This window comes from Triturus cristatus, chromosome 1_2 (genome assembly GCF_964204655.1).
Source record: "Triturus cristatus chromosome 1_2, aTriCri1.1, whole genome shotgun sequence".
Lineage (NCBI taxonomy): Eukaryota > Metazoa > Chordata > Amphibia > Caudata > Salamandridae > Triturus > Triturus cristatus.
Genome location: NC_140580.1, coordinates 591,758,021 through 591,771,585, shown reverse-complemented (window position 1 = coordinate 591,771,585; position 13,565 = coordinate 591,758,021). Strand labels below are relative to the sequence as shown.

Below are 13,565 nucleotides of genomic sequence, written 5' to 3'. Positions count from 1 at the left end.
CTTACTCGTCCTTGACCCAGTCATACTTCCCACCCACACTCCCGATATCAGGCACTTGTGTTGCTTTGTATTTCAGTAAGTGTTAAGGTATGGCTATTGTAATTATAGCCCTTAGCCAGAGGGTAAGTGGGGTTAGCATGCATTTCCTGTTTTGTTGCCTCTCTGTAATTGGATACTACCTCATGTTGTTTATGACTGAATCGAGGAAGAGTAGGACTAAGAGTAATAAGGATCACCAGTAAGTAATCAGGGCAAGACGTGTCAAAAAGTAAATGTTTTCAACACGTAATAATAAGCCAGGTCTCTGCAACAAAAGCATCAACCCGCTGAGCTATCACACATAAAAATGGAAACATGTGACCTGAACATTACACTTAATTTTCCATAACAAACTCATGAACCATCATCTATTTAATGATTCAAATAAATGACCAAAGATTACACACATACACAGATCTCTCCAGCTGCACTAACTCCGTAAGAGGTCCTAAATCCCGGCCAATTTCTGGCCCATTAAGACATAATAGTTTTACTATCAGATCTGTCCATGTTGGGGGTTAAGGATTTGAAAAAATATAGAATTCGATCATGACTGTCATGAGCACCTCCTCATGACTTCACCAAGCTCAGCTGAAACATATATACCTCTGGATTCGCAAAATACACTTTTCCATTTCAACAATGCCTCAACAATTATTTCCACATGGGGCACTTGAAGCAGTTACAATTCTAAAATAGGTGCTACTGTACCTGCACCCTCTACGAGTTTACGGGAGTATTAGCACGACCGTCTTTTGTTTTTGTTAGTACTTGTGACCAACGAGGCTGGCAGCCCAAGAAACGTGCGTGCGTGACATGGCTCCAAGATTCTACGCAGGCCAATGGGAGAAGCTGTTTGTGTTTCCATGGTGACGCTGGTAAACGGAAGTCTCAAAAAGTAGCGAGATGGGGCACTAATTTAGTTATATAAGCTCTACGGCAGCAACTCTCTTTTCTGTAAGCAAACCATGGCGGACAGCAGCAGCAGTATCAACATCGTCAGCGTTAGTGCCCGCGCTAGCAGCGTCAGCAGCAGCCCCTTGGAGCTCAGGTGGGAGGGCGAACGACTTTGGTGTATACTTGTTGTAATACTGCTGACCATATGAGTTCTTCAGTGTTAGGCGTCAGGCGTGGTTTTATGTTTTTTGCTTTTGGGTACCCAGCCTCACAGTGCGTTCTCTCCTTTCCTCTCGCCCTGCTCTTCGTCCGTTAAAGAATGTGAGGTAAAGATTCCATATTACGTCACGACTCGAGAGCGCTGGGCACGAGGAAAAAGACAAAACACACTTCCCCCTTAATGCTAACACAAGAATAAAACAAGATGTCTAACAAAACAAAGCATACAAAAAATCCCAGAGGTTATTAACATAGCAATACACTATATACATACATAAGTAAAGAGTAATGCAATAACCATTACAATTATATAACTATACACATATACAAAGCAAGATGAACTATGCATAATAAATATATTTCTTTATCCCATTGCGAAATCCTTGAATTTCACAGGAACCTTAGTTTCACGTTTCCCACGAAAGGGACCACCTCCCCCACTTTTAGACTTGGAAGACACAGTTACTCTCTCAGGAATATGAGAAACCTTAACCACTTAAGCAACATTCCACCATTGTCCATTTTTCAATCTCACCGCACTTCTATCCACATTCACTTCAACCACTTTACAAAGTGCACCATATTTCACTTTGCCTTTCATTACCTTGACGCTAGTTAACTTAATGCGAACCCATTCTCCTTTTTCGAAAGAAATTGACGATGTCTTTTTGCACACAGCGTATTTAATCTTACTTCTAAATTGACTATGTTCATTCTTAGCATGCTTCTCACCAACATGTTGCTTAATGTCAAAACTAAGTTCAAATTTAGGCAGATTATTCAAACATGCAGACTTAAGAAAGTCCGGAGAAGATCTCCCCCACAGTGCTTGAAATGGCGAACCCCCCGTTACTCAATAAGGACATTGCGATAAGACCATTACATGGCACGTACCGCATCTACTACATCCACCCCTTGAATGATTGCACCTCTGACACATTCACTCACAAGTCTATTAGCTCTTTCCATATGACCATTACTTTGGGGATCATAGGGACTAAATTTTTTGTGGTTGATACCAGCATCTCTTAAGAATCCTACAATGTCATCCAACACAAACTGCATCCTGTTATCTGATATAACTTCCAATGGAAAACCTTCTCTTGAAAATAGATCAGTTAAGAAAGTTATTACCGTTTTAATGTTGGCATCACTCATCAAACCCTTCCTCGTTGCCAGTGTTATAATTGAAGAAGCTGCTGCGAGGACGAATGGGATACTTTATGATCAAAAGACTGCCATGATGGAGTTCCAACCAGGGCAGAAGGTGTCACGGAGAATAAGGCAACCTCCAGCCTCACAGTGCGTCCTTTTCTTTCCACTCATACTGCTCCTCGACCGTTAAAGAATGAGAGATAAAGATTCCACATTCCGTCACGGCTCGAGTGACGCAGACTCAAGAGCTCGAGGCATGAGGAGAAAGACATAATAACTCCACATAAAGAATATATAAAACAAACCTTACTCCCCCTTCTGTGGTAGAGCCCACGATGGACTCATTTGGGGTCCAGGGTGTAGGAGGCCCAATGATGAAGATTGCCCAATTTTGATGTGAGTGAGGGTCCTGCATTTCCCAGAGAGATCTCTGTATAAGGAAAAGGCATTAACAATAATAATTGTTGAACTTTTTTGATGTGTGTTTGCTTATGTTGGGAGGAAAAGGGTATGCTCTTGTGTTGACCTACGGTGCGCTGTTACTCCTGTTGCTGGCCTCACCTGGTGCGCTCTGTGCCCTGTGCGCCTCGCCCTGCTGACCTCTCCGTCCTCCGCCGCCGCCTACAACAACAGCGGCCGCTGAGTGGGGACGATACAACTACAACTCCCAGCAGCCCGAGAGGGGGAGAGACCCGCCGACAGCGTTTCCCGCGCCAGGAGGCTCTTAAAGACCCGGCACTTCCTTGACAGAGCGGGTTGCTCTTGTGTTGACCTACGGTGCGCTGTTACTCCTGTTGCTGGCCTCACCTGGTGCGCCCTGTGCCCTGTGCGCCTCGCCCTGCTGACCTCTCCGTCCTCCGCCGCCGCCTACAACAACAGCGGCCGCTGAGTGGGGACGATACAACTACAACTCCCAGCAGCCCGAGAGGGGGGGAGACCCGCCGACAGCGTTTCCCGCGCCAGGAGGCGCTTAAAGACCCGGCACTTCCTTGACAGAGCGGGTTGCTCCTGTGTTGACCTACGGTGCGCTGTTACTCCTGTTGCTGGCCTCACCTGGTGCGCCCTGTGCCCTGTGCGCCTCGCCCTGCTGACCTCTCCGTCCTCCGCCGCCGCCTACAACAACAGCGGCCGCTGAGTGGGGACGATACAACTACAACTCCCAGCAGCCCGAGAGGGGGGGAGACCCGCCGACAGCGTTTCCCGCGCCAGGAGGCGCTTAAAGACCCGGCACTTCCTTCGCGTCGCGGGACGCGCGCGGGCGGCGCCGGGCTAAGCCCGGGCAAAGGGCGGGCCATCTGTGGCCGTCCGGGGGCGGACAGGGCTGGGCTGGGCCACCCCCTTTACCAGCTCCAACTGCCTTCGGGGTCTAGCTGTCGCTATATAAAGCTTGTTGCAAGGTTTGTTTTGCAAATGTCTGATATGTTGTGCTAGTTGTGGTCATAACTGCCCCAAGAGATTTGATTTAGTGCAAGCTATGGCAAAAAACTACAGTAAGGGCTCAACAGTGGCGGGTTCAGGGACTTTAGACGCGTTTCTAAAAAAAGCTGAACATGCTGTCTCTAAAGAAATTGAGATTGTTGAGAAAAGGTTGTCTTTAGAGCCCCTTACCCAGCTCCTGACATCTGCGCCCACGCAGGCACCTCATTCTATTTCTTCTGGGACTGCTTTAGAGTTTGGTCATTCTAGCGATCAACTTTTGTTGAATGTATCTAGTCCTTCATTGTCCCCCCCAGCCTTACGCTCTAGGCAATTAAAGACCCCCTCTGTTGTCCCTGTTAAAGTACCCAAGGGCAAGAGAAAAGCCACTCATGCCCCTACTGGAAACTGCCAAAACGCTAAGCAATCCAGAAATAAAGATCCTGGTGAGGGGTTGGTTCTTCCGGTAGGTAGTTTAACGGTTGAGGCTACCACTCATTTAGGAAATGGGTTTATTGAGTCTATTGCTCAAGGGAGCACTGTCACTATGAAAGACATGTCAGCTGACTTGATTAAACGATTGGACGAGAGTTTGAGTAAGTTTATTTTGCCAGTCTTGGATAGACTTAGTGAGATTGACAAAAGACTCATTCTTATCGAACGCCACATCGCTGGTCAATGTGCTCCGGTGTTAAGGCCCACTCCTTCTGATTTACTTCCCTTAGGTGAAGTCACCTCTAGAGTGTCGGATATGGTTAATTCTATGGCAAGTTCTGTGGTAGGCTCTACAATCCCCTTACCATCTGCTCGGAGCATTAGCGGTGTTAGCCCAGGGCGGAGGGACACTACTGATAGTCGACTAGTACAGGGACAGTTGACATATAAGAAACGTCCATTAAACTTGCCACCAGAGGCATGCCCATACACGGTCATCTTGGCTAATGTCCCGAAGACTTGTGACGGCAAGGAAGAGCACTGGTCTTCCTTGAAAAACAAAACCCTTCACTTTTTGGCTGGGAAGACAGTTTTGGGGAGTCATCTCTTTGATTGTTTTAAAATGGTGAGAAGGGTTCCGTGGGTGGGGAAAACCAACAAGACTCTGAGGGGTGATTGCGTTGTTGTGAATTTTAGTTCTCCCGACATAGTTGATCACATTTTAAGACAAGCAGGGTCTTTGAGAATTCAACAGGACCACATTAACGTTCTTCCATTGGGCTTTTTTTACCCTCCACCCTTTTTAGGTCCGGTTAGACAGAGAGAGCGCCCCTTTCAGCAAGTCCCTGTAAGTAACCCACTGGTTTTAAAAAACAGATTTGAAGCCCTTAGTACCTTAGATACAAATGATTGACTTAGGGTTAATGGAGTCTACACACACAATGAGATTTTCAGCACAGTTCCCTCTAACCCTTTTGGGCTTTTATCTGCTAGGTCATCTGCTGTGGATTACAACGTTAATTTCACCGCCCCGACAGTTAACAACTCATCTTTACAGACAGAGGCTGCCATTAGTGTCACACCGAGATGTTCTGAGGTAGTCTCCGTAGTAAAGAGAGGAATAACTCCTACTTTTAATTCTGATAATTTGGGTGTTGAATTGCCTTCTTATGGAGTAGAGGTTGATCCATTACCCCCTTCACTTGAATTGGACAATTGTTTAGTTGGAGAACAAGTGGGTGTAACGGGCTTTCCAGCAATAGATTCAATTTCTGCTTTATCATAGAACATTGCTGGTCTTCGCTCTAAACGAGGTGATCAAAATTGGAGGGCTCTCCTCTCTACTCATCATATAATCGCTTTACAAGAAACATGGGAGGCCACAGATCCTTATTACCTGGATGGGTACCAATCTTTCATTAAATACGCTATGCCCTCTGTTATGGGGAGACCACGAGGGGGTCTTTTGTTATTATTCAGCTTAAAGCTATTATATAGTACTGAGCTGATAGTAACCAATTCTCCTCATATTTTAGCGGTGAAAATGGAATGTGTTAATTTACCATCATTCTTGGTGGTTAATTTTTATAACTCATTCACAAGGTCGGACGAGTTAGAGCATCTCAAAGCACTGTTCAGCTTTCTGGATGAGTATGATGCAATTAATGTTAAACCTTATTTTCTTGTACTTTTTGGCGATTTTAATATTCATGTATGTAATCTTAACTGTTTTGTAAATAATCATCATGACTCTTGCTCACAAGAGGCTATCCATTTTGAACACTCTAAGGGTGGGATTTTCTTAGAGAATATGGTATCGTCCTATTACCTTTATATGCCTGTTCAAGATTTGTTGGTCCCGGTTCACACTTTTACAGGTCAAGGCCATTGTAGCACAATTGACTATATTTTTGTACCACGTATAATGGTGAACCTATTGGGTACTTTTCGAGTCACGCAAAATGTTCTAAGTGACCATAACCCACTCACACTGGAAATTAAAGTCAAGGCACTGAGGAAAGATGTTCTCTTGCCTCTGATTTCTAACATAAATCTTGAGTCTACCAGTCAGGGAAGACGACTGAGATGGGATGTTATTAACCCGGCCAACTTCCTTGTTAACTTATATGAATGTAAAAAAGAGGATTTTAGCTTGTGTTTTTCGCCATCGGCTCAACCGATGGTTATTCTGGGCGCTTTTGACAGAATTACTAAACATGTAACGGGGAACCTCACCACTTATGGGAAACCAAAGCCCAAGAAATTTAAAAACTGGTTTGACCATGCCTGTGCTAGTGCTCACTCTGCCCTTTTATCGGCTCTTAAAGAACCTGGCAATAACCCAAGTAAGTTAACTGAGGCTAGAAGAAACTATAAAAAAGCGACTAAGGCCAGGAAAAGTGAGTTAAAAAACAAGGCATGGGATGATTTGTCAGATGCAAGCACTCAGAAAAATAGCAGCCAGTTTTGGAAGGTGATTAATTGCCCCCTTTTTAATGAGCAGGAGAACACTATTAAAGAATGTTTTATCCCGCCAGATAAATGGGTGGCCCATTTTAGTGGTCTATATTCGGAGATACAGGATGTTAACTGTAGGAACCTGGGGTCACCAGGCCCTATAGGCGGTAACGTGGCGCGAGCCGGTCGGGCAACCAGAGGGCTATGTGTTAAGCAACCATACACCACACGCTTCTCATGGACTAGAGTCACACACAATAAGGGACGCCACACCGTTTAAATTATGCAAATACTTCAAGTTTATCCAAGTATAGCTGGTCAGATGCAGTTCAGGAAATAACAAGGTAATACATGAATCATAATACCATTGTGACATTACATTCGACACTCTGGGTGATATCTATGCAGTGCCTAACCTTGTTCTAGCGCCGTGCGCGCTTACGTAAAGTCTTTCCCTGAACCGGCCGTCTAACTAAGCGTAATACTTGAAAGGGGACACATTGGGTTCACTTAACATGGCGCCTGTAGAACTGAGCGCTCCTCGTGATCAAGGGCCCCTAGTACTGTGAAGCAAGGCATATAAACATAGCGCTACGCGCAATCAGTTGCATGTGGATACGTTTGCGTAGAACATTTAATACATCGCGTGACTCGTAATCAGTCGCATGTCATTACCTTTGAGCAGAGCATATAACACAGTGCGCTACTCGCATTTCTGGGCATGTGACTACTTTCGAGCAGAGCATATAACACCATGCGCTACTCTCATTCCTTGGCATGTAATTACTTCCGAGCAGAACATGTAACACAGTGCGCTACTCGCATTCCTTAGCATGTAATTACTTTCGAGCAGAGCATATAACACAATGCGCTACTCGCATTCCTTGGCATATAGTTACTTTCGAGCAGAACATGTAACACAGTGCGCTACTCGCATTCCTTGGCATGTAATTACTTTCGAGCAGAGCGTATAACACATGCGGTTACTCGCCGTCCCGGTCTCTCCGGCTGAGGAAGCAGAGTCGGTGGCGTGAAGCGCCACACGAGAGTACTGTTAGTCAGTACTTTGAACGGCTTCCAGCGGGGAAGATTACTGGACTTGAGGAGCGAGTCCCTATGCTCCGGTGCAGTTCACAGAGCACCGCGCTCGGTACCACAGGAGGGGGGACACGGACAGGATCCCTCGGCGGGGTCTCTCCGTCGCGCAGGCAGGGGAGGGGATTCCCACGGAGGGGACAACCCGGGCCAAGTGCGGTGTGGTTTCCAGACCAGCAGGGGGCGCACCAGGGGGGATCTCGGCCTCCGGGCTTACCTCCGTCTCGGCGTCAGCAGGCGTCCGTCCTCACGATGTTGGGGGAACTCGGCCCCGACCTTGCGCTTCTCCTCACACGGCTGCGACGGCAGCGACGGGGCCCCGGACTTCGCCTGGGCCTCGCGACACAGCAGAGCACTCTCCCAGGCCTCCAGGCCGCGGCGGTGAGCGCGCTGGCTTCGTCGTCGCAGGGGGGGGGCTCAAATTAAGGATGGGGATATGGTGCTCAGCGGAGCACGCTGCCGGGGGTCCCAGACCAGGGCAGGGAGCGCGGGGGTCACAGCGCTAGTACCTGGTCGATCCCCGGTGACTTGGCAATCGGCTTAGTATTTTGTTCACTAGGGTAGCTTGGACACGCAGTCTCAGCTCTGGCATTCAAGGCTTACAGCTCGCTCTTGTCATGCAGTCTCAGTTCTTAAAGTTAGGTTTCAGTTCTCAGTTGACAGATGAAGTCTTTTGGCGCAGATGTATCTGGCGCCCTTAAGGGGTTCTGTTACAGGGGTAGGGATGGAGAGGGCGACTAGGTCCTTCCTAGTCAGGCTGGCAGAGAGTCTCTGGGTCCTCCTACTACTGGGCAAGAACAGTGGGATTCACAGGGCACCTCACTCACTTAAGAGGCAGTACCTAAATCCTGTCACTCTCAGAGGCATAAGTCCCTGGCTAGGCCCTACCGCCTACACTCCTGGTGGATTCTTCCAGCTCTGCTTCACCCCAATGGCCAACTCACCACAAAAGTTTCCCTCCCACTCTTAAGTAGCCCTAGGTCAGGTGACCTCTAGCCAAGGCGGCAAAAGTAAAACCCCACCTCCCTTCTAGAAGGTTCCAGCTTCTTCCAGGAGCTTCCCCACTCTAACTATGGGACAAAAAGGCGGGCTGGTATTGCAACATTGTTGTGGGTCCCAGCCAGCTCCTGGCAGCTAGGGTGCTACTATGAAAAACGACCACCCTGCAGTAGCAGGGGTCTGTGGCAGCCATCTTGGGAGAAGGGAGCACCTGCACCTTAACACTGTCTGGCAATGAAAAGGCGCCCGGAGACCTAGTCCAACATAAAAATGAGGGTGGAAAAAATGAGGCACGGTACAAAAATAGAAGGGGAGACCACCCTAGGGCTGACAGGTCCAACATGCGTCCCCCCCCAGCCGAAAGAGGGGAGAGCTACCCAACCTCTAGGGAGTTCTCTTCACTAAGGCGGAAAAACCTGGAGAGACCGTCAGCATTGGCGTGGTCAACTCCGGGCCGATGTTCCTCCCGAAAGTCCATCCCCTGTAGGGAAATGGACCACCTCAACAACTTGGGGTTTTCGCCTCTCATCTGCATGAGCCAGCGAAGGGGGCGGTGGTCGGTTTGGATAAGGAAGTGAGTGCCAAAGAGGTATGGCCTCAACTTCTTCAGAGCCCATACCACCGCGAAGGCTTCTCTCTCAATGGTGCTCCATCGCCGTTCCCGAGGGAGGAGTCTTCGAGATATGAAGGCCACAGGTTGGTCCTGGCCCTCGGTGTTGAGTTGCGAGAGTACCGCACCTATTCCGTGCTCTGAGGCGTCGGTCTGTACAATAAATTCCTTGCTGAAATCGGGTGTTGCTAGTACTGGAGCTGTACACATCGCATGTTTCAGCGTATCAAAGGCTTCTTGGCATGCAGCTGTCCATATGACCTTGCGAGGTTGTTTCTTTGAGGTCAACTCCGTCAAGGGGGTCACGATGGTACCATATCCCTTGACGAACCAGCGGTAATACCCAGTGAGGCCGAGGAAAGCTCGGACCTCTGTTTGGGTCTTGGGGGGCTCCCAAGCCAAGATGGTTTCAATTTTGGCCTGGAGGGGTTGCACCTTACCTCCGCCCACCAGGTGTCCCAGGTACACGACAGATCCCTGTCCAATCTGGCACTTGCTGGCTTTAATAGTTAAGCCAGCGCGTTGCAGCGCCTGCAATACCTCCTGGAGGTGTTGCAGATGGTCCTCCCAGCTGCTACTGAAGACAGCTATGTCATCCAAGTAGGCTGCTGAGAAGGACTCCAGGCCAGATAGTACCTGATTCACTAACAGCTGGAATGTGGCCGGAGCATTTTTGAGCCCAAAGGGCATCACTCGAAATTGGTAGTGGCCCTCTGGGGTGGAGAACGCTGTCTTCTCCCGTGCTCCGTCGGCCATGGCAATCTGCCAATATCCGGATGTCAGGTCAATGGTGCTGAGGTACCGGGCTGCTCCCAGCCGGTCCACCAGCTCATCTGCACGTGGGATGGGGTGAGCATCTGTCTTCGTGACAGAGTTCAACCCCCGGTAGTCCACACAGAACCGAAGTTCTGGCGTCGTACCCGGTGGGGCCGCTTTCGGCACCAACACCACTGGACTAGCCCACGGGCTGCTGGAAGGTTCTATCACCCCCAGCTCCAGCATCTTTGTCACCTCACGCTGGATGCTATCCTTCACTCGGTCAGAAAGCTGGTAAGACTTGTTCTTCACCGGGGGGCTATCCCCTGTGTCCACATCATGGGTACACCAATGAGTGATTCCAGGCGTGAGGGAGAACAACGAGGCGAACTGTCCCAGGACATGGCGACAGTCCCTCTGCTGCTCTGGGGTCAAGGATGGGGAGAGGACTACACCTTCCACCGAACCATCCTTCTCTTGTACCGCAAGAAGGTCAGGAAGAGCTTCACTCTCTTCCTCTTCGCTCCCATCCGTCACCATAAGGAGAGCAAGCTCCGATCGCTCATGGTGCGGCTTCAGGCGGTTGACGTGGAGCACCCTGAGGGGCTGACGGGGGGTTTTTACATCCACAACGTATGTGGTCTGGCCTCGCCGCTCCACAATGTCGAACGGGCCAGTCCACCGGTCCTGGAGGGCACACAGCTCCCCAGGTTCCATAACCCACACCTTCTGTCCAACGTCCAACTCGACCGTCCGAGCGTTGCGGTCATACCACTCCTTCATCACGGTCTGGCTAGCCTCCAGGTTCTCTGTGGCTGCCTTCCACAGCTTGGCCATCTGGCTGCGGAACGCCAGCATGTAGCTGACAATGTCACGGGGAAGCTTCTGTGAAGTCTTCTCCCACCCCTCTTTCACTAAACTGAGGGGACCCCTAACGGGATGGCCATAGAGCAATTCAAACGGGCTGAACCCGACTCCCTTCTGCGGTACCTCCCGATAGGAGAATAACAAGCAGGGGAGGAGGACGTCCCATTTACGCCTCAAGCCTTCGGGAAGGCTTCGGATCATCCCCTTCAATGTCTTATTGAAGCGCTCTACGAGTCCGTTTGTCTGGGGGTGGTAAGGGGTGGAGAACCGGTAGGTCACTCCACACTCCTTCCACATGGCCTGCATGTAGGCCGACATGAAATTGGTGCCTCTGTCCGACACCACGACCTTCGGGAATCCCACTCGGGTAAAAATTCCCAACAGTGCCCGCGCCACCACCGGTGCAGTGATGGTCCTCAGAGGAATAGCCTCTGGGTACCTTGTGGCGTGGTCCACCAAAACCAAGCTGAACCGGTGTCCCGCTGCGGTCGGAGGGTCCAATGGCCCAACAATATCGATACCGACCCTCTCAAAAGGGGTCCCGACCACGGGGAGCGGTTCCAACGGGACTTTCAACTTTGTCCCAGTCTTGCCACTAGCCTGACAAGACTTGCAGGTCTTGCAAAAGGCGTCTGAGGCAATCCTCATCCTGGGCCAATAAAAATGGGGGACTAACCGTGCAAAGGTTTTGTCCTGGCCCAGGTGTCCAGCTAAGGGGATCTCGTGCGCTAACTCCAGCAGGAAGGCCCGGTAACACTGGGGGACCACTATGGCCCTCGAAGATCCATGTACCGGCACCCTGGGCTCACTGTATAGGAGACCATCCTCCCAATACACATGATAACCTCCCAGTTCCTGACTAGCCACTTGAGCTTCGGCCTGCCGCCGCATACCCTCAAGAGTGGGGCACGTCCTTTGTGCTTGACAGAATTCCTCCCGGGTAGGCCCTCCTTCCACTTGCCAGTCAGCAAGGTTCGGCAAGTCCTCCACAGGAACGACATCTACCTCCGCGGACTCCGGGGGCACCTCTGCGGCCTCCCCATCCGACTCACGGGGCATGTCCTCTACCACCTTCTTCTTCCCACGTTTGGGTTTGGGTTGGGCCATGATTCCAGGCTCCAACTCCGGGTGAGTTCCATGCCGGGCAGCCATGGACCGCGTGCTCACGCAAGTCCACCCTGGTAATCCCAGCATCTCAGTGTGAGCGTGAAACTCGACGTCCTTCCATTTGGTGTGCTCCAGGTCGTTCCCTAGCAAACAACCCACAGGCAAGGCAGGGCTCACAGCAACTCGCAGTAGGCCTTTGACTCCTCCCCACTCGAATGGAACACGAGCCACTGGATAGTGACTCAAACTGCCGTCAGCCAATACGGCCGGATGGAACTCCTCGGGAACTACTTGGTCTGGGGACACCAGCCGCCGCACGACAGTGGTCATGCTGGCCCCTGTGTCCCTCAGAGCTTCCACCTCCTCCCCATTAATTCTCACCCTCTGCTGATATTTAGCAGTGTTCGGGGGCAGGGACACTACGGGGACCACCTCTCTATCCCCGAGTGAAACCAGTGTCAGGCCTGTCCACTCCCCTTCCTTATCTAAGGGCAGCTCCACCCCAAGCGCTATACTACTCACCCCGGGACTCTTCACGCCCGATGGGGCTGGTGGTCGCTTGCGACACTTGGGATCTCCTCTGTAGTGTCCAATCTCCCCACACTCGTAGCACCGCACAATCCTTGGCTGCTGACTCCTGTCAGGGTAAGTGGGTCTTGTGGAATTGGACGGGGGTGGGGTTCCTACTCCCTTCCCAAACTTATTTTGGGGACCTTTCGAGAACTCTACCTTTTTATCTCCCCCCTCTTTCTTCTGGGGGAAACCCTGTCCGCCTTTCGAGCCATCTCCCCCGGGGCCCTTGTGAGACACCCGGGTGCTCGCCCAAATATCTGCCTCCTCCGCAAGTTCTCGAGGATCCTTCAGCTTGCGGTCCACCAGATGTTGGCGCAGCTCCGGAAAGCTCTTATCCAAGAGGTGCTCCCTTAAAAAAAGATCGTACAACCCTTGGTAGTCCTGTACCTCGCTGCCACGCACCCAACCATCTAGTGCCTTCCTCGCATAATCAAAAAAATCTACCCATGTCTGGGTGGACAGCTTATGGCTGCCACGAAACTTCTGCCTATACTTCTCGGGGTTCAGGCCAAACTTCTTTAACAAGGCCTCTTTCATGGGGGCGTACTTAACCTGATCCGCCTTGGCCAAATATAACAGGGTGTCCCTAACAGTGGGAGGTATATACCGGTAGAGACCACCTCCCCAGTTACTCTCGGGTACCCCATGGGCCGTTAAGGCTACCTCGTATGCCTCCAACCACTTCATGATGTCATCCCCTAATGTATAATTGGCTATGACTTCTTTGGGTAGGTAGAATTTTGGTTCTTGAGGTTCCCTGGGTATGCTGCCACCATTGTCTTTGTTAGACGCGTTCAATTGGAGGGCGCGTAACTCCAGCTCTTTTAACTGAAGCTCGTGCGCCAGCTTCTTCTCCTTCATTGCCCATTTCTTATTCTCTCTTTCTTGTTCCAATCTGGCCCTTTCCCTTTCTTTCTCCTGCTCTAATTTGGCCAGCTCC

At 50.3% G+C, this 13,565-nt stretch overlaps 2 protein-coding genes across 2 annotated transcripts in view; one reads left to right on the top strand and one right to left on the bottom strand.

Annotated features, from left to right (window-relative positions):
* The window catches only part of LOC146867704 (glutathione S-transferase omega-1-like), a 481,051-nt gene extending 480,264 nt beyond the window's left edge, over nt 1-787 (bottom strand). Inside the window, exon 1 of the mRNA XM_085607050.1 lies at nt 751-787. The gene's annotated coding sequence lies outside the window, so the exon portion shown is untranslated. The remainder of the gene's footprint in view (nt 1-750) is intronic.
* A 125-nt stretch (nt 788-912) lies between these two features.
* CFAP43 (cilia and flagella associated protein 43) overlaps nt 913-13,565 on the top strand; it is a 638,428-nt gene continuing 625,775 nt past the window's right edge. The window contains exon 1 of the mRNA XM_085607024.1: nt 913-1,090. Within this exon, the coding sequence (XP_085463150.1) occupies nt 1,008-1,090 (83 nt within the window). The 5' untranslated portion in view covers nt 913-1,007. The remainder of the gene's footprint in view (nt 1,091-13,565) is intronic.